Source organism: Prionailurus bengalensis, chromosome A2, assembly GCF_016509475.1.
Source record: "Prionailurus bengalensis isolate Pbe53 chromosome A2, Fcat_Pben_1.1_paternal_pri, whole genome shotgun sequence".
Taxonomy (NCBI): domain Eukaryota; kingdom Metazoa; phylum Chordata; class Mammalia; order Carnivora; family Felidae; genus Prionailurus; species Prionailurus bengalensis.
In genome coordinates this window covers 53372033-53392237 of record NC_057348.1, presented here as the reverse complement: position 1 = coordinate 53392237, position 20205 = coordinate 53372033, and the positions used below count along the sequence as shown (strand labels likewise).

The 20205-nt window shown below is 46.4% G+C and overlaps 1 protein-coding gene across 1 annotated transcript in view; it reads right to left on the bottom strand.

Annotated features, from left to right (window-relative positions):
• Positions 1-603: 603 nt before the first annotated feature.
• SYN2 (synapsin II) overlaps positions 604-20205 on the bottom strand; it is a 196880-nt gene continuing 177278 nt past the window's right edge. The window contains exons 11-13 of the mRNA XM_043588144.1: positions 8336-8396; positions 4035-4254; positions 604-1524 (exon numbers count right to left, since the gene is read on the bottom strand). Coding sequence (XP_043444079.1) covers positions 1389-1524; positions 4035-4254; positions 8336-8396 — 417 coding nt within the window. The 3' untranslated portion in view covers positions 604-1388. The remainder of the gene's footprint in view (positions 1525-4034; positions 4255-8335; positions 8397-20205) is intronic.

The following is a 20205-nucleotide window of genomic DNA, read 5'->3' as shown; positions in this document are numbered from 1 at the left end:
CATGTTAATATACTGATTTCCATTTATTAGTGCACATGTTGAGTTTATCTTCACAGTACTTGTGGTCTTCGGGAACCTACTCTTGTTGAAGAAGCCAGAGTGAAGTCCCTCAGAGCCCACCCTCAATCACAGGCCTCTTTCGGATGCCTGGGGCCAGGCCCGTGGGACTCCACTCATCAGAGCAGATGGGTCCAGCCTTGTTGGTACCACCATGTGGGTTTTAGCTGAGGAGCTTGATGGACCAGACAAGTAGGTCTAACTTGACTGCCCCAGGAGCAGGGTGCTATGCATATTAGAAAGGCTAAAAATTCAGTAAAACTGGTGGAAATGCTGAGTTACTGAAGAATGTTCAGTTGTCCTGCAGGAAACATTCACCGGGAGGTGTCAGGAGGCCCAGCGTAAGTGGCATCTAAAGGATAGCCATACTCTCAACCACTTGCAAACAGTCACTCACACATAAGCACATTCACAAACATACTGGCACAAACAGCTTCACTCTCCTGGACTTTTCCCTTCCCTACACTTGCAAACACACACATATGCCTCACATACACTCTCTCAACCAAAAGGGTGGCCTAGGGGAGACCTCATGGCTGAATCAAATGCTGGTTAATGCTGCTGCTTTTATTACACCAAAGGTCTTAACATTTATTTGGAGATGAACACAAAACTTGGCATACTGCTGTTACAGTGGCATGCATTCTCTACAGTGCAGCTTCAGAGCTCAAGATCACTGCAGCACGCACATAAGAACTGCTCTCCAGAGGAGAGAAAAGGGGCGGGAACGCTGTAGATCTGTTCTCTCCAGAATCAACAGACTAAAGGTGCTTTACCATGATAGTGGTGGAGGAATGTCTTGTGTTGGGCAGGTGTGTTTCAAACAGTGAACAGGTATGACAAAGGATCCAAGTGTGGGTAAGTTCCTAACACTTAGAGCCAAGAGCATTTTTGGGTAGGTGTATGCTCCCTAAACAGGTAGCACTGACTAAAGTGGGGGGCATGCTTAGCACTGCATCTGAGCTGGGTTAAGCTACCAAGAGTTCTCAGTGAAGGGAATTCTGGTTTCATGAAGAAGAGTAAGACATGATGGCGCTGTCACAATAAGGCCACTAAACTCACAGCGAATGATGACCTGAGAGGAAGCTGTCAGGACTACAGGAAAACAGCTCTATTCTACCTGAAGTCAGGTACCCTTTCCTGGTTAGGCACCTGCCCTGAGACTTTCACATCGTCTTTTCTAAGCTGCACAATATCACTTAGCACAACAGAGCAGAGGAAGGGGCACACACATCAAGGTCATGGGACATCACCACCAAGCATGGCTGACTATTGTCAAATGTCTCAGATGCCTTTCCCGGTGGGCTAGGTGCCCCAGTGTATCTGAAGAGCTAATCTGAAAAGAGGCTGGCAAAGGACTTCCTCAAGCTCCGGATGGTCTCCGCTTTGGCTTCATCCTCATTGGCTGAAGACCGGAAGAAGGAGGACTCAGAGAAGCTGAAGGCATTTGTCAGGGACTGCGACTTGCTTGAAGATAAAAACCAGAGAGAACATGAGAGGGGGTGTTCCCAGTGAGGCAGGGAAGGAGGGTGACATGAGGATACACAACCAAACCCCCACTCCCCCCCGAAAGGAGACCAGGGTGATGGAGGAGAAAGCCAGCAGTGGAGTGTTACCAAGACCCAGGGAGGCCCCTGTGCTATTACCCTCACCTTCAGTGCTGCTAAGACAGGAAAGGATGGGGGCAGCGTGGGAGAGAGGAAGAAGGGGGAAAAAGAGAAGGGAGAGACGGAGAAGGGGAAAAGAGAGAGAAGGGAAAGAAGGAGAAGGAGTGTGACTCATCTGTTCCTTTTATTTAATGCTGAACTAAAGGGCCCACAGGCTACATTTCAGAGTCCCTACTTGGTAAGGACTAATCTAGGAATCTCACACCCTTCCCTTCTAATGAAATATAGCAACTAGGGGACCCTAGACTCTGCACTCTCTTTCCCACCAACTGTCAAGTGGTGAAGTCATCAGAAGACCTGAGTCAAAGTCTTGGATCTGCCCTTCTTGCGCTCTTGTGCTTCTCTGGGACTCGGTTTCTCATTTGTGAGGTCTTTATACTCTGCTTTTTTCTCTCATTCCAAGTAAACTTGGAATAAACAAATGTTTCAATTTATCTGTTCTTAAAATGGACATGACCGCCCTTATGGCCTTCCTTGGAGGAGCCCTGATATGAGGTCTGTGGGGTTCAGGGAATCCAGGGGCAAAAGAGAAACATATCAGGTGGACACATACGTGTATATGTGGATACATATTGGGTTTTCTGATTACAAACCCATATCACACATTTTATGGAGGAATTTTTCCCTTGAGAGACTAAAGATTCAGAGAGAAAAACTGTGAAGGCAAGAAGGTCAAGGGGAGACCAAGCCCAGCATTTGAGAAGATATGAGATCTGATGACTCTAGTGGTCTATCATATCTCCTTGACTTTCACTGTGTCTCTATCCTGATGGTTTTTGGCTGCAAAACTCTTCTCTTGGTGTCGTAGAACTCTCAGTCTTTCCTGAAATTTGGGGTGCAGACCCAGAAACTCCCTTCTACAGAGTGTGAGCAGTTTTTCTCCTGCAGTGACTGTAAATAAATGGCCTCTCTTTCATTAGGGTTGGGGGTGAGCCTCCAACATGCTTGCCTCTGGGAGGGGGCCCTCTTCTGCATGTACAGCCAAGGGCACCACGTATAAGCCTCCTGCCTGTTGTCAGAGGCTGGCTCTATTTGATATTTCAGCCCAAAGGCAGTGGCAACCCAAAGATCTGCCCTCAGACTGGGGCCAGAGTTGGCTAATGAGAAGGCAGAAGAGATCTTAAAAGTCAGCACGCAGAAAACAATCGTATTGAGGGGAGGTTATGGGGCAGGTGAGATGTGAAATGTGCCACCAGCTAGAGCTGGGGAGCAGGAGTGGGTGATGCCCCTCCAGTCATGAGGGGTGAAAGACCTAGAGAGAGTAGTTATCTGGATGACCTGAGCCCTAATCCTGGCTCTGCTACTAACTGACAAAGTGGTTTTGAAAAAGAAAATTAACCAAATCTCTCTGAGCAGTTTACTCATCTCTACAATGCCTAGACTATCTCTAAGTGCCTCCTTTTCCTCCCTCCCTGAAGATTCCAATCACCTCACTCTGAGAAGCACTGGTGGGTCACTCCCATCCCCACAAGGCTACAGCTGTCTCTGCTGCAGTGATGACAGGGGTCTATTTGGGGACAGTACAGAGAGGTGTCTCTGGTTCTGGGGAAGAGGGTAGAACTGACCACCATCCTCACCCAGATGCTGTCTATCCCAAGTACAGCATTACTGTTTTCTAGGGGCCCTCAGTTCTTCCTCTGAAGCAGGGCAGTGTGGTGAGGGCTTGCAGGGCAGTGTGGTGAGGGCTTCTAGGGAGTGAGGAAGCCCAAGAAGATGGAGTTCCTCGGGGTATCTATCTGGGCCCTCCTCTGACCATAACCAGAAACCAACCTCCTTCTGACAAAGCTGAAGGTAAAAAGTTGAAATGGATTTAACTACTTCCCCCTTTTCCTTCTGGGCAGGCTTGCTGATTGCACACCCTAAACTGTGAGTCAGAGGCAGGAAAGAGGATTTTTTTTTTCTTTTTAATTTTGAAAGAGAGAGAGACACACACACAGAAAAGGAATGGAAAAAAAGAGTGGGAGACAGGATTTAAAAAAAAGAGAAAGAAACAACAACCCTAAGCTAATATAAGAATAGGAAAGGGGGCAGTAACTCTGCCTTGTTGGTATTCCCCAGGAAGAAAGGGGAGGGTTTGCACTTCTGGCTAGACCTTAGACTTTCACTTCCCTCTTTCCTACCCTCCCCGATCAACCCCAACCATGCCCCCAACCAAAAAAATAACCCAGAACCAAAACCCCAAAAAAGCCCCACAAAAATATCTGTAGAAGGAAGCCTGATTGAAGGTGCTTTCTAGCAGCTCTGAAGCCTAAGTCCTGTGAGGAGGGGCAGGAAGGGGAGAGGGGAAGGAGCTGCTGAGTCGTCTCTTACTTGAGCTGTGGGTGAGGCTGGGGCTTCTGTGGTGGAGCAGCCGGGGGTGGCTGGACCTCTGCCAGGGAGCTGCTGCTGGAGGGTGCATCTCCGTGGGTGGTGGAGGAAGAAGAGGAGGAGGAGGAAGAGGAGGAAGGTGGCAGTGATGGTCCAGGGGGAGGCCGGCGTGGAGGCAGCACCTTGCCTGGGGGTTGCATTCCTTGGGGTTGCCCAGGGCCCCCTAGGTTCAGTACAAGAAAAACTTCATAATTTAACCATATCAAAGGGTTTCCTTATTAGAATCTACATCTTATGGGGTGGGGTTAGTTAATTACCAAAAGGATAAGCTCTATTATGAGAAGCCACCCAGAGGCTCTGAAGGGCTCCAGAGCCAGTCCCTGGCTTCCCCATTCATCCAACCACCACTAGCTCCACCTCAGAGACACACCCCCTCAGGCACAGAAGTCAGGACAGGGAAGAAACCATGACAGGAGCAGCCCTGGTCAGAGGCAAGCTCTTTTACAGAAATCCTCCCAGACCACAGGGAGCCCAACCCTCCTCTCCAGAGGTTCCTTAGGTATAGGGCAACCCACCCCATGCAGGCCTAGGAGGCCTCGAGTTCCACGCAGCAGACATAGTACAGGGCAGTGGAAAGAGCACAGGGCTGGGCGTCAGAAAAACCAAGACATAGTCTACTAGTGACTCCCTGAGCAAGTCAGCAAACTTCTCTGCACCTTGGTGTTTACAACCATAAAACTATTAAAAAGTAATCCCTAGTCTTAGTTGTCTTTCAGACAGTGTTCAGGTAGTGTTTCAAAGATGTTAATGGACCAGAAAGTTCTTCAAAAAGCATTGTGTGCTTTATGACCATTGATGATCACAGACTTGTGATGGTTTTACCCAGCTGGCCTTTGTTCGGCTCCTGACCTGCACATGTCTGATTGTCACGCCCCACCCCACCAGAGCTTCATTTTAACATTAGCCCATGCACATGACTAGGGTCAATCCTTTGTTTCCATGTGCTTTTTGCCCCTTAGTCCCATCCTCAGGGGGCTCCACTCCCTCCCAGGTGTATGTGGTGGAAATTTTCCAGAAACCCAAGTCCTATGCTCCCCTGGGGATGTTGTGGGCACCATCTGGCAAAGAGCCCCACCTGCCCCCCAAAGGGTAGGGATACTGTTCTCCCAGCATGAGACAGAAAACCATCTGGTGGCCTGGAGAGAAAAAAAAGGCCATCCTTCCTCTGGGGCTTGTCAGGCAGTAAGTGTGATACCTGATTGCTCAGATTTTGCTAAGGGGGTTCCTGTACTCAAAAGTCAAAAGATGTCCCCATCAGTGCATACTGACTAGTGGAAATGATGCATAATTGGTCGGAGAGATCCAATTTCTCAGTCTCATTCCCAGAGTCCACATTCATGGGCCCGCTGTAAGGAGTAGGCTTCTAGAAACTCAAGAGAAGCTAAGAGTTGTGTTGTAACTTAGTTTCCTAGAAACACCAGAATACCCATACCCTCTAGAGAGGCAGATTTATACATCTACAACACTGTGCACCCATGATCATCAGACCATCTCCCTACCACATGGCATGGGCTCCTCTTTATCAATTACCAGTAAATACCAGGGTTAGTTATACATAAATAAATACATAAAGGAATAAAGAAATGGAGTTTTGCATTGAAAACTTGAAGTTCCAAGTTCAAATCAGATAACCAGTGAAGATAGTGAAGATGAAGACGAAAGATCAGCATATTCCACGTTAACCAGTTCTGCCTCTTCCAAAGTTTGGCATCGTTTGTATTATAGCCTTTTCTTGTAAAGTACAGCAGGTTGATAGCTCAGCCTCTTGTACCAGGAACCTGAATTCTTTCCCACTTGTACAGAGATGCTTGAATAGCCAGAAACTTTACAACTTAACACTGAAGACAGATATAACTTTTCCTTTATTGCACATTAAGCTGTACAAGAGAGTCACAAAAGAGAGGTACTTAAATCACTCTTCCAGCATTGGCTGAGGTTCTCCCAGCTGGATCGGTACAAAAAAAGGGGACAACATCAGAAAAGAAATGGGTACAAAACACCTGAACAGCAATCCTATACTGTGACACGGATGTCCCCCAGGCCACAGAGTTGTTCCTTAGCATGCTGCCTGAGGGCACATAATAGTCAGGATACGCTGCCTGCTTGCATTTGGCAGTAGGAGCCCTAATCAGTTTCTCCCCCACCTGAGAGACCTTGGCTAAAGCCACCCTGGAGCCTGACTGAATTCAAATGGCAACTTTGTATATGTGGCTCACAAATGTCACATGAAAAGCACCTAGATGTTCACACTGATAACATGCAGAGAAGCAACACCACTATCAGCTCACTGCTTGGACAAAAAATAATAATAAATAATAAGTAAAAAATAAATAAAAGGTATTCCTCCATTCTGGGAAATGTTGCTTTATTCCTTTCTACCATTTCATCAGATTGGGAGGTATTTAAGGACCTGATTCTTATGCAACCCACCTGGAAGTGCATAAATGCATATGTGTATATATTTACAACAGATCGACCATCACCACCATCATCTAAGGGAGGGGTCACAGATGAGAACACTCACACTCAGTGCATTTCCCTGTAGCCTCAGAATTTGCCAGCAACCCAAGGAGAAACTGGGGCACATGCCCCTGGACACATAAATCATACTATCGGCACTATTTATTCCTCCGACCTGGAATCCAGAACAGTAACATGTCAGTATAGAAGTGAGAGGAATGTGAAAGTAGAGCTAGAAGCATTTCTCTAAAATGCAAACTGCTAGCATGATCTCCCACGGACCATCATGCCAGAGGAGACCACTCAGTGCCTGTCCCAACCTGGCTAGGAGATGGCAGGAGGAGGCACTGAAGCCGAGGCCTGCTTTAAATACCTGCCTCATCACTGCCCAGGAACTGTGTGTCAGAGGAAAGAGGGCAAACTGGTAAGGTTTCTTCAAGAGCCATGGCTGTGGAGCCTCTGCCCCAAACACACACAAGCTAAAATTGGAGACAGTTCTTCCCAGGAAAAAGAAAAACCCTCATTCTCTGACTTCTGGAGGGCTCTTATCAGAGCTGGAAATGAAAGCAGGAGTCCACCTCAGACTTCTGTAGCAGTGTACCCACTCTGTGAAATGGGACATTTTTTATTTGGTCTCATGATGCCTAGGGAGAGGCCAAGAGCACAGTGGCTGAATCCTTCTCAGACTTTCAGTAGCTTCCTGAATCCTATGTCCAAAATCACTACAGAATCATCTCTGTACATAGGTCAAGCTTTGGGGAATAAAAAGCAGCCTCAGTTTCACAGAAGCGCATAATATGGCCAATTCAGAAACAGCAACAAAGAAGAAACAACTTAGGGGGACTGAGATCAACACACAGAAAATACTCACAAGTTCACTTTGATATTGCACATCAGCGGCCCCATTTTTTTTTTGTCTAATCTCATAGCTAATTAGTTAATAATAAAAAAGAAGGTACACTTCGATGTAAAATACAGAACACATTCCTGGAAATAGCTTGTTCTTTATATTTCATGTCATCACTAAAAACACGAGAGCTCTACAGGCACAGCCAGCCTATTCACATAAACTCAAACTGCACCAAATTTTTAGCAAATGGAGAAAAAGGTGGATGCCTTCAGATTCAACGGATGAAGCTATGGAAATTAGACCTTGAAAATCTCTTAAACTTCTATCTATTTACCCTAGTCATGCAGAAAGGAAGCAAAAAGCACAATTCATTGAAGATCCCAAGCACACTCATGGAGGTAAGCAGGGGGTGGGGGGGTGCTTTAATCTGAGTCTGGGGGGGAGAAGGAGAGGAGTTGGGTTTTATTTTTGTGGTCTTCGTTTCTCCCCTGTCCACCCCCCTCAGTTCTATTTCACCCCACATTATGTAATACTTTAAAAAATACTATCAAACCACCCAGAAGATAGAGTCACACTGGACTTGGGAGAGGCACAATTCTTTTGTACACTGTTGACAAACAGCCCTGGAATCACAAGTTATACAGAGAAACATAAGTGAGCATTACAAGCACGAACAGGAACAGGTAAACAACCAGACAGAGGAGCTGACACTGCATAGGAAAACACAGTCCAGTCAGCATTGAAAGAACGCAGAAACGGCACCACTGGGGGGTGGGGGGAGTGTTGCTCCCCTCCCCGCTTTCCTTTCTTTCCTTGTTTGTTTTTGGCTTAAAATTTCTGCTTTGAAAAATGAACTACCAATCACTTTAAGAAGCTTGGACTTGTTTGGGCCCTACTGCAATGCCATTACAGTCGAGAATATACTGTAAACAACCTTGAGGGGCTGGCCGCTGAGGTGGGGTCTTGCTTGAGTCCGGATCCTTAAGTGTTCCACTCTGGAAGACAAAATGCAAAAGAGATAAAAACAAAACTCTGAGCAGATTCCAAAGAGAAACCCTGTGGCTCCATGGCATGAGTGTAGTGGGATCTGATGGGATCCATGGGATCTGGCCTAGAGGCTTCTGCTGTTCCAGAAATGCCTCAAGGGAGATCTCAACATCTGGAGTGTTGCTGGGGCACAGGTCTAGGGGGTCTGGGCCTTAGTCCCATACTGGTAGGCAGTGCCCCCCTCCCCCCTTCTCATTTCCTTCCCTTTTAGACGTATTCTGTTCAGAAGCTTTGAATCTTCTAACAGCATCTGGTTTCTTCTCTGGTGGCTGCCTGCTGTCCAGTTTCCCCTCATACTCATGGCCCGGCTTCCTGAAGGAAAGGATCAACACCAAACTCCAGAGGGTGGGTTGCCTTAGGCAATTCCAAGGGTCCTGAGAGCAGGGCCTGCCTGGACTAGGTGACTAACCTAGACTTGCTTCACTTCTTCTGTGGAGTTAATTCTGGGGTGGGATCAGCTCTGGGCTGGCTCTGGGGTCAGATCCACTCTTTGGGCTGCACTGGAACCCCCACAGGGAAGGACTTAAAGGAGGGGGCAGTAGTCTGTTTCCCCCCACCCCAGGAACCCTTCTTACCCAGAGGGAAGCAGTAAGATGTTAATGCTAGTAAAAGTGCTCAAGGCCAGGCTGTTTTTCCTTCTCAGATAGCATAATCACATTTTACCCAACAACATGGCTCCACTCCCAAGCTCCCTCTCCTCCCAGCTAGGATTCTGATTATGCCCAGACAGGATCAAATATGCATGTGACTTCAGTTTGTCTTACATTTGAATTAGAGGCAGTGAGGACTTGGAGCTTAAATTCAGTAAAAGGGAAATGGTCTGTAAAACCAAAGGGCTGCCGAGTGTGCTGATGGTGATGTCACAGAGGGAGCTGCAAGGGCAAGGCTGTGAAATGGGCTGAGAATGTCATTAGCATTCTCCCACTTCCTCTTTCAGTGCCCCTCGGCCCTACTCCCACATGAAAACCATCTCTCCTGTTCCTTATTTCCTATGGGCCTCTGATTCTCACCATCAGTCTCTTCTCCTGCCTATTAAGGCCTGTTTTCAGCTCCACTCAAGGAGAGCCAAAGTGTTACCCTCTCCAGTGTCATGGTCTTTAACAACCTTGCTTAAGACTGTTCTACTAAGAAGATTTGGGGCAGTGGGAGGCAGGGGGCCTTTGAAATGTCCTTAGCGCCACCACATCAGAGGGTGTGTGTTCTATCTACATTCCCCACCCCCTCACAGATCACAGGAATCGCACCAATACTTTCCCTCTCCTTCTTCCAAGCCTTGTCATGGGGTCCATGCTTGTTCTGAGCTCTGGCACCAAAATACCCACACCCAACACACCAGCTAGAGACCACACCATCCAGTCAGCAGCAAGACCCATCAGCTTCTAAGATTCACCACCTTCTTCTAACCAATGCTGGTCAGGCCTGTACCATTTCTTGCTTAGACTACTAGACTCCTAGTACTAGTACTCCTACTACTTTACCACTACCAAAATAGTCTCCTCTCTCTCCAATCTATTCTCTCCATGCCTACCTGCTGTTCTCCTATACTCCTTTCCTAATTGTGTCACTTTACTGCTCTAAATAATTTATAGCTAACGCTGCATATGTGCCAGGTAACATATTGGGAACTTTCATGCAGTATTGCCAAAAACCTCATAAGACCTCTATGAGGTAGATGCTATTATTATCAACATCTCTAATTTTTAGATAAGGAAACTGAGGCCTAGCTAAGTCATGTAATTTTCACAGAGTCACACAGTAGAGGCTGATGCAGCTGGGCTGTGAGGCCAGGCAGTCTGATGCTCATATTTTCTTCCCATTACCAGCAAGATGACAACCACATCCTTCAGGCTGACATCCAAAACTTGCTTCAGCATGGTTATAATTGACCTTCCTAGCCTTCTCTTTGCCTCATGCCCTAAACACACCTGTTCCCTCTAGGCCTGACCCCTCACTGTTTATTCTCTAGGGTAGGCCACTCCATTGTTTGTGCTGATTATCTTCCAGGAATGCCTTTTCTCCTGTTCTACCAATCCCATCCAACACATCCTAGAGGTTTAAGTCACTTTCTACCTCACCCATGAAACCTTTCGACTGTGATGTCTTCTCTGAAATCCTGAAACAGCACTTTGGAGACTCATACTACTGAAGAGAGCCTTTGTTTTTATCCTGAAGACTGGGGATGATGCCCCCAAGAAGACAGATGCTTCAGAGAACTATGTGTCTTCATTTTCTCTTGAATTTCCAACAAATACAATGCCCATTGTTTTCAAAGAAAAAGTGGGATATAAGGCCTGGTACAGGAACTATTTATTTAAAAAATTCAAACAGTTGGAATCAGGAATATTTTGGAAAATTCAAGACTATCAAAATTTTACCAACAGCATCAAGCACAGGGCTGAGTATAATAAGATATCCTTAATAAATGCTTGTTAAATAAATGAACATGCAAACACAGTAACAGTGAAAATCCAAAAAGGACTAGAGTATAAGTCTTTAGAAGACAAATGTTGTTAGATCATAGAAGTTAAATTGTACTGAATTTGGTATCAAATCCAGTGAGCAGCTCTGGAAATGCTCAAGTTAGGGAATTAAAATTGAGGCCAGCAGAGGTATCTGCCTGTATATCAGGTACAGAAGATAAAATTAAAACAAGCCTAAAAGAATCAGAAATTGCTTCCATCAAGACCACCTAACCCAGCTGAAGTCAGGGAAACCCTAGGCCCAAGGGTTCTTTCTCACTGTGATCTCTTCTCTCACAACCTGGCTGCCAACTGGAGAAGTCTGGGGCCAGGATACAGTGTCTGGTAATGGGTGCACCAGGATAGCAGGATAGCCTTTCTACCTGGGCTTCTCACATGCTCTGACTAGGTTGGGCATCAGCCCCACGTCCCAACACACACACACACACACACACACACACACACACACACACACACTGCTGCCTAGGTCTCCAGCAGCAAGTCTTTAAGACTGGGCAGCAGAGTGATTGAGGAATTTAGGTTTTTGGGTTGGGAAGACCTTGGGTTCAATCCAAATCTGCCACTAACTAGCTTTGTGACCTTGGGCAAGTTATTTCACTCCTCTGCACCCATCTTTCTTCAAAAGAAGTGAGTCTATCTATCTATCTATCTATCTATCTATCTATCTATCTATAAGCATTTGACCCTGGTAGGTGCTAAGTAAATGCAACAGATGATGGTCATGGTGATGCTGATAAGGAATTTCTTCTGAAACTCTGTCTTACTCCCATGATGGAATACCCCCTGCAGTGCTCTATTCCTAGGCTTTGGAGAACTTTATTTAATTGTGATAACAAAGCCTCCTCTGGGCTCCCTGACAAGCCATCAGTGTTATGCCCTCTAATTGACTGAAAAGGATACTCAGATGAAAGACACCAAATTCATACAGTTTGTGGAGCCACTAGACTGTCTCTTGCCAGTTCTCTTTCCCCAAGGCCTCACCTCATACCACTGACTGCTGCCAATCACCTCAGACATCGGTCAAGAATAGCTTAAGATGTTCTCCTCTCAGAGAATTGTTATTTTCAGATAGGGCTATGGAAGACCATATAACAAGAGAGCAGAGCCAGGGCCAATGGGCAAAAGCTCTGGAAAAGTAGACTTTCAGTTACAGGAAGAACTTTATATAGCGAAAACAGTAGAAGAGGCTATCTTGGGAGGTGGGTGTGTTCAGCAGAGGCTAGAGAATTACCTGACAAAGATATTGTAGAGATATTCTTTCACTAAACATGAGATAGATTAGGTGAACACCATGGTTCCTTGTATCCTGACAGTTTATGATTCTGGTGGCAGGGTGTGTTGGGGGCGGGGGAGGGACTTTAAAATCCCATAGATTAAACTCTAATGGTAGAACACCAGACACTGACTGGATGACTTGACACGGGTAATCATACCAATGAAGGCTGGCCCTGGCTCTCCTCAGCCTAAGAAATATAAAAATAAGACACCCAAGGATAAACTGAGCCCAAAAGTTTCACTTCTAAAAGCTTCAGAGAAAGAGCTCCCAGAGGCGGTCCTTTGAGCTGGAGCCTGGGAATATGCTTTGGCCACCCTTGTCTGGCGCCTAGGGAGCTTCTCCCTTCCCTGGCTCCACTGAGGTTGTGGACTGAAGACTTCCCAGGGTCCCCTAGGACTGTCCCTTACCAGGCTGAGACCCTCTGGCTCCGCCCACAAGCCTTCCATCTGTTGGGGCTGAGGGGTATTCCCGTGGGGTTTGGCTACCATGGGATCTGTCTCCAGTCACCAAGAACTGCCTGGGATGCTTAATTCCACAGAAGTCTGGCCACTCTGGCGTCACTGCCAAAGTCTGGCCTATAGCCAGCCCACAGCAGGAGCTCATGGCCAGACTGAACTACAGTTTCCCTCAGGAAGTTGAGTTGACTCAAACAGGTAAGAACGTGTAGTCCAATGCTTGTGCCCAGCTGCACTCAAAAAAGAAGGGGGAATAAATGGCCTTACAGCCCCTTAAGGGGAAAAAACAAACAAACAAACAAACAAACAAACAAAACAAACAAACAACCCTGGGCTTATAGAATGACAAAAAGCTCAGAGGTTGTCCATTTACAATGCCATTGCCAAAAAATTTTACGCTAGAGAGGCTTCAGAAAGGGAAGTCACAGGTTCACTGCTCTTTGGGTTGATAAGCCCCACAAGAGAGCACTGCAACCAATTCTGGTGCTTCTTTAAGGGTGACACCAGTGGAATTAAAATGGGTACGTGGAGCACACAGGATGGTGAAAAGTGTGGAAATGACATCTTTCCTCATGCGACTTTGAGAAAGTTACTTAATCTCTGAGTCTCAGTTTTTTAAATAGGCAGATTAGAAGGACTAAGTGAGGTAACCGTGGAAACACCTAGGACTGAGTAGAAAATCAAAGTTAGTCAAATGTAAATCTGATCAAGGTCAAGGGCTAGCTTGGGTTGCAATGATCTTCCAGGCCTTAGAGGTGTTTAAACAGGGCCAGGACAAACTCTGATCAGAGATACTGTGGAGGACGTCATCAAGTTGAAGCCAGAGGTCTTCTACAGGTTTTTCTGTCTCTGGGATTCCATTAATTCTTTCATGCATTTTTCATTTCTCTAGGTGTCTGAGATAGGAGACAAGCCCTTCTTAGCTGCAGAGTCTTGAGCCCAGCAAGATGCCAGGGCTACTGGGCCTGAGCAGAGGCACAGGCTTTGAGGGCCTTGGCAAGTAGAGGGCTGCTGCTCTCCATCAAAGCTGGTTGGGCTGGTATCCCACTCTGATGAACCCATTGGGCTTTAGTAATCTGAGAAATCAGGGAGACAGGAGAGAGGCAGGTATAGCTCAGAGGCTCCTCTAGGTTGGCTAAGTTTAGCACTTGGTTGTCAGGAAAGCAAGGGTTTCCCTTACACAAGGTCACAAAGGCCCAGCTCTCTCCATTCTTACCTTCCCCTGTGCTCTGGTGGGGACATGAAAAAGGCATAGTGCCTATTATTGTAGACCACTACCTGAACTGTGGATCAGAAGATCCAGCACTCCTGTGTGACTGTGTGACTCTGGAGAAGTCATTTGCATTCTCTTTGCTGATGTATGAAACAGAGATAGAAATACCAGCCCAAACCATTTCACATAGGGTGGTGAGGCTCAAAATAGTGACTGTGCTTTGTAAACTGTACAGTGCTAGGCAAAGCATTGATATATGTGACCATCATTACTATTATTTAAATAATAATAAATATCAATCCAAAGGAATGCAGCTTTAATGAAGCTCTAGAATTTCATGTGTCAATGGAGAAAGTATTGTTGGGTGGCTTCCTTTCACCTGGTGCACAGTGGCTCAGTATGTAGGGGATTCTGGGTTAGGCTATACCATGCCCTCTGTATTATCACTAACTTGTTCCAGTGAGGCCCCTGAAGATGCAGAAAAGTCATTTCAGAAACAGTAAATATTAGCTGTTGAGGTAAATGGACAGGCAATCACAGTCTAGGAGAGAAAGCAAGCCCATGGATGAGGGTTTGTGGGGTTTTGTCAAAGGCACCTTTAACTTGCTACCCTGTGGCTTTCAGCAGACAAGCTGGGAGACAGGAGCTCCTATCTGAGGTCCCAGCAGGACAGAAAGCTGAGGAAGGAAAGACACTGAGTGACTCAACTTTTCAGAGTTGTTGGCCCGAGTCCAGCTGCCCCCACCAAGGAGGAAGGCCTGTGCTTGCTCAGCATATCTGAGACAGGAAATTGGGAAAGGGTCTCAGGGTCTGGCCCCAGGAAAGAGGCCAGGCCAAGCTCCTTGCCGGACACGCCACAGAGCTATTCTGATCAGCTCCCCCAGGCTCTGCTCCCCCGGTCTAAGACCCCAGGGGGAATGAGGCAGCAGGAAGGAATGTGGTTGGGAGGTTGTAGGTTCAGTTAGAGCAAAGGGGACAGCATGTTTTCAGGCACCTTGGGATCTTTCTGAGATCACCCCAGCAGTCACCAGTGCCCACCTTCCTTCCTCGGAAAGGTTATAAAAGGTTCCCAAGGATGAGCTCTTCTTCCTCCTCCTTTCACGAGGGAAATTGCTACTCTGAGGGCAGAGCTCATCTCCTGGATTGGGGCCCTCCCATGATCAGTGATTTCCTAAGGACATAAGAAGTGTCCCACGGGGGCAATCCATGAGACCTATGGAGGCACTGAGGGCCAGGTCACCCAAGGTCAGAATGTCAGCTTCAAGTGATTAAAGATGTCCCTTAAAAGTTAAGACAGCCTGAAAATAGTCAGTTTCCCTTAATAGTCTGCTAAAGGATCTGGTCACTAGTGACTTTATCTGAACCTGCTTCAAATCTCACATTTTCAGCTTATACTCACTGGGGAACTAATTCCCTAAAGCCAGTCCTGCTGTGGGAAGCAGGAAGACCTTTCATTTGTCCTAAATTTACTTCTTCTAAGCTATGTGAGTCCCTCTTAGTCTCATGTTTGGGATCTGAGTTGCGTCTCTTCACTAACTGCATGGCACTTTAGACCCCACTGAAACCCCTTCTCAGTCTTTGTGTCCTTGTACTCAAGAGACTTCATCTTTTTGAGCCTCCGTGGCTAGAAAGACCTGGCTGGAAATGTTTTCAGTATCTCTTTAGTCCAGAGAACCAGTAAAAAGGACTGGTAGAATGTCCCACCAGAGGCCACAGGCTGCAGGTCTGTGGGCCTCAGTCTTTCAGTTCTGAAGTCTCATCACTGCCCTTTCCAGGTCTGTGGCTAGTACACAGCATCTCAGATCTGGAAAGGGATTTTAAGCTACCTGCTCCAACAGCCCTAGCCCCCAGCCCACACTTTCACCATAGCCCTGACATGTACTCATCTTGCCCCTGCAGGAACATCAGCAGTGACGTGGCAGCCACACACACCAGTTCCCAAGGCAGCCATTTCCTCTCCTAGTGTTAGTTTACTCCTGTCTTCCAGCAGGTTTGCCTTTGGGCACCAGGCACCGGAGACCTGAAGGTACTCAGTCATGGGCTCCTTGAGAGTATTGCTATTCAACTGGATCTCCTTTAACATTAAGTCGTTAATTTGCCAAATGCCCCAACCCCCAGATTCTTTCCTCTGAGCACATTCTTAGAGTTCGAGGTTGTCCTTGTTTATACTGTGATTCTCAGACTGGAAACCACATTGCAGTTGTGGTCTGATCAGCTCAAGGTAGGGGAAGAGGCTCATTTTCCTCCCGGACACCATATGTGTACTAAATACTTCCAAAGGCTGAGTCTTAGAATCACTTCTCCTGGGTATAACCTGCAAGCCAAAGAGAAAGCCCATTGGTGTCTGAAATCCCTGCATTAGCAATTCAGCCCTTTGACTCCGGAAGACTTTACAGGAAACTTTAAAAAGTGGAAGCAGTGTGGTGGGGTATGAACAAAGATGAAGGAGAGCACCAGGATCCCACCTCTGCTGGCGTGACCTGAAGCTTTGTCTACCCGAAGTTCTCTCCTTGGTTCCCAGGAGTCTCAGGAGCAGCATACACCTCTCCAGAGCCCCAGACTCAGCTCAGATCCCAGAAGACAGACCCCAAGGGTTGGTGAATGTGTGGAGGGGATGCGAGGGCATGGCCTATAGGAAGGTTTCAAAAGTATATAGCCTGGAGGCTTTGGCCATCACTGGCCACCAGGTGTCACTGCCACCTCGAGAACAGTCTCCCAAAAGCACTTCAGAGTCACTTGCCCTGGACAACTCTTCGGGCAGCTCCAAAGCTGGCAGTCCAGCCAGTCTGAGGCCAGGTTGTCATTAGCCAGATAAGGCTTTGCCACTCGCCTCCCTGCCCTCAGCAACATAGCCAGTGCCTTTTACAACCCTGCCCCTATCCCTTTGAACTGGGCACAGCAGCTAGCTTGAGTCCGCTCAAATGACTTTGCTCTTTGTTTTCTATAGTTAGTCTGTCTCAGGCTAGGAGGCTGGCTGACAACAAGGTAAGGTGTGCCCTCTACTCACCTCCCCCTCAGCCTCCTTTAGGTGCTCTTCTAGAATCAAAGAAATGAGAGCTGTAACAGTAGAGCTGCAGACAAGGATAGAGAGGGAGAAAGAGAAAGGTAGATAAATTGTCCTGGTCTTGACCTAGAATACTGGGCAAGAAGCAGCTCTTAGGGCTTGTGACTCAGGCCAGAAGTTCTTTCAGCCTGAGCTGCCAGAGCCATGGAAGAAAGAGGCCAGCAAGAGGGGTCTGATTGTGAGGAATGGAATGTGACTTAGTGACAGCACCTAAGGTCTCAGTGTACTGTACAGAGTTCTGGCTGGGACCCAGGTAATGTCCCTTGGCTTACAGCCCTTCCATTTTCACACTACCAAAATCACTCACAGGATCCTGACACCAACTCTAATATGCTTTAAGGGCTGTTAAAGACACTTATTCCATCTGGGAACTCATTCAACAAATATGTACTGCAATACCATATCAAGGGGAGGAGAAGGAGGAGTGGTTTGCCTGGGTAGGAGGAGTATTTTAGTCACTGTCATTTGCATAGAATTGCTATCACATAATGATAATAAAAAGCAGACAGACCTAGTTTTGTTATTGTTAACTTTTCTACTGAGGACTGTCTGTATCTGGCCACATCACTCTCGCCCACTCCCCAGTATACTCATGATGTATTCAGTGGCTACAAATTACCAGCTACTCTGCAGGCCCTAGAGACACAGCAGTGAACAGACCCCTACTCTCCAAATCCTTACATGCTACTGGAAGAGTCAAAGGCATAAACAGATGAGAATGATTTTAGCTGATAGCAAGGGCTATGCAGCAAATTCAAGAAGCGGGGGTGGTAGCCGGTGGTACCTTCGGATTGGATGGTTGAGGCAATTTCAGCTGTACTGTCATGAAGGAGCCAGCCATGCAAAAAAAGGGGAAGAGCATTTCAGAGAGAGGACACAGCTGATGTGATGGCCCCTACCAGTGTGGCTGGGGCACAGTGAAGAAGAGCTAGGATGGTATGAGGGCAAAGAGGCAGGCAGGGGTCTACGTGAGTTGCTTGGGAAAAATTGGAAGGAAGACAAATTTAAGGGGAAAAAAAAGAGTTCTGTTTTGGCCTTGTTATATTTATGATGCCTTCAGACATGCAAATAAAGATGTCAAGCAAGAGTTAAAAATGTGAATCTGGAGTTCAAGGAGCGGTCAGAGCAGGAGATAGATATGGGCTGGCTGAGATCGCCAAGGAATGTACACAGACCACATTCTAGGGCACCGACATTTGGTGGTTTAACACAAGTGGAGAAGCCAGCAAAGGAGGTGAGAAGGAGAAATCAATGAGGTAGAATGAAGACCAGGCAAGAACAGGGTCACTGAGGCCTGGAAAGGAAAGTGTTTCAAGAAGGAGGGAGTGTGGGCAACTGCATCAAGGCTACTGAGAAGTCATGCAAGATAAGAAGATGGGAAGATCAGAATTCAGTGACTTGGAGTCACTGTGACAAGAGCAATTTCAGTGGGATGGTGGGATTGGTTATTATTTCATTTTTCTAAATGGCAGATGTTTGTGGGTAGATGTGAAAATCTTCTAGAAAGAAGAAACTGATGATGGAGAAAATAGGGATAACTTGAAAGCCAAAAGGAGGTGGCATCCAGATCACCAGTGAAGGGTGGGCCTTAGAAGCACATCATGTGGCTAAAGATGCAGATTAACTGGCAGATGTAATAGTGGGAATATGGAAGCAATCTGGTCTGACACTCCATGGGCCTGGAGCCAGGATGACTGAAATGTCTCCTCAATCATAACCAGTGGAAATATGCTATCATCAGGGAGAAATAGGAGGTGGAAATATGACCAGTTCAGTCATGACTTCCAGCCCAAGTAGCAGCATTTTGCCATGTGTGACAGACTGGTATTTCTGTCTTTAGCGGGGCTGGGGTCAAGGCACAAGGTTCAGGAGGAAACTAATAGATAATATAAGAAGGTACCATCTGACCAATAGTGATGACCTCTGTGAATTCAGTCATGATATGAATTTAGAATATGAACATCTTTTGGACAGGAACTATATTTCATTCATCACTGTAGCCCTAAGTCTAATGACTAATTTTAAGCACATATGTTGGGCTAGGCCTGTGCTAGTCAGTGGAAACACAGATGAAAAAGGCATGTCCCTTGCCCACAGGGTCTAAAATATTCAAGAAACATTGGCTAAGCTAATTTAATCATATGTGGAGTAAAGAATTTGGCCTTGCCCAAAGAGAAATCTGGCCTTTGTCCCCCAACTCCTGGGAGGTAAGAAATCTGGCCTTTGTCCCCCTACTTTTGGAAGGAAAATTCTTGGGATTCCCTGAGCAATAGGAGTGTCCCTGTTATTTGCGGTGAGAGCCCCTCAGATCACATTTGATAATATATGCTGATGAGGTGACTCACAGTAGCCCGTGGGGCCACATGGTATTAATTTGACTTTGAGGTATGGTGATACTGGAGACCAAGTTCAAACAGGTGATCAATCAGTCGAGCATAACTGTAACATGAAAACCAATAAAAACTATGAACACCAAATCTCAGATGAGTTTCCCTGATTAGCACCATGTGTACTGTCACATAAGGATGCTGAGAGGTTAATGGATCCTTAGGACAATGAAAGCTTCATGTTTGGAATCTCCCAGACTCTGCCCTGTGCATTCTTCCTTTGGTTCATTTTTGACCTGTATCCTTTCCTATAATACACCTGTGAGTATAACAGCTTTCAGTAAGTTATGTGAGTCCTTCCAGAGAACTCTTGGGAACTCTGAACTTTCTGTTGGTATCAGGAGTGAAGGCAGTCTTGTGGAAGACTGTACTCTCAGACTTTGCAGTTGGGCTGACTCCAGGTTTCATGTGACTTTAGAATTCAAAGGGATCTAGATATTATCTGATCCAACTTCATTCCGTAAGTGAGGAATTAGAGACCTAGAGATGGGGAAAGACTTACCCAAGGTCACATAATATCAGGATAGAGTAGGACGAACCCCTGAGTGTCCTAACTCCCAGCACAATGTACTTCCCACAATATCTTAGTGTAGCTTTGAATGTGAGCCTGAGCAGAGAAAAGCTTATCCTTGAGCCAGTCTGGCTTTGCTACAAGGGGATTTTTGTAGGAGCTCCTATATCTAGGAAAGCTCATTCCTTACTATGTTTCTTACCTCCCATTTTTCTTTAGAATATTTAAGTTGCAATATGTAATGTTTGCAGAGTAAGGGGCTTGTACCAAAATAGAACTAATGCTTTTTGTGGGGTGGACAATATTTTTTGGTGATTTCTTTGTTACTGAACTTTTATGCTTCAGATATCATTTCTGTATAATCTAAATTT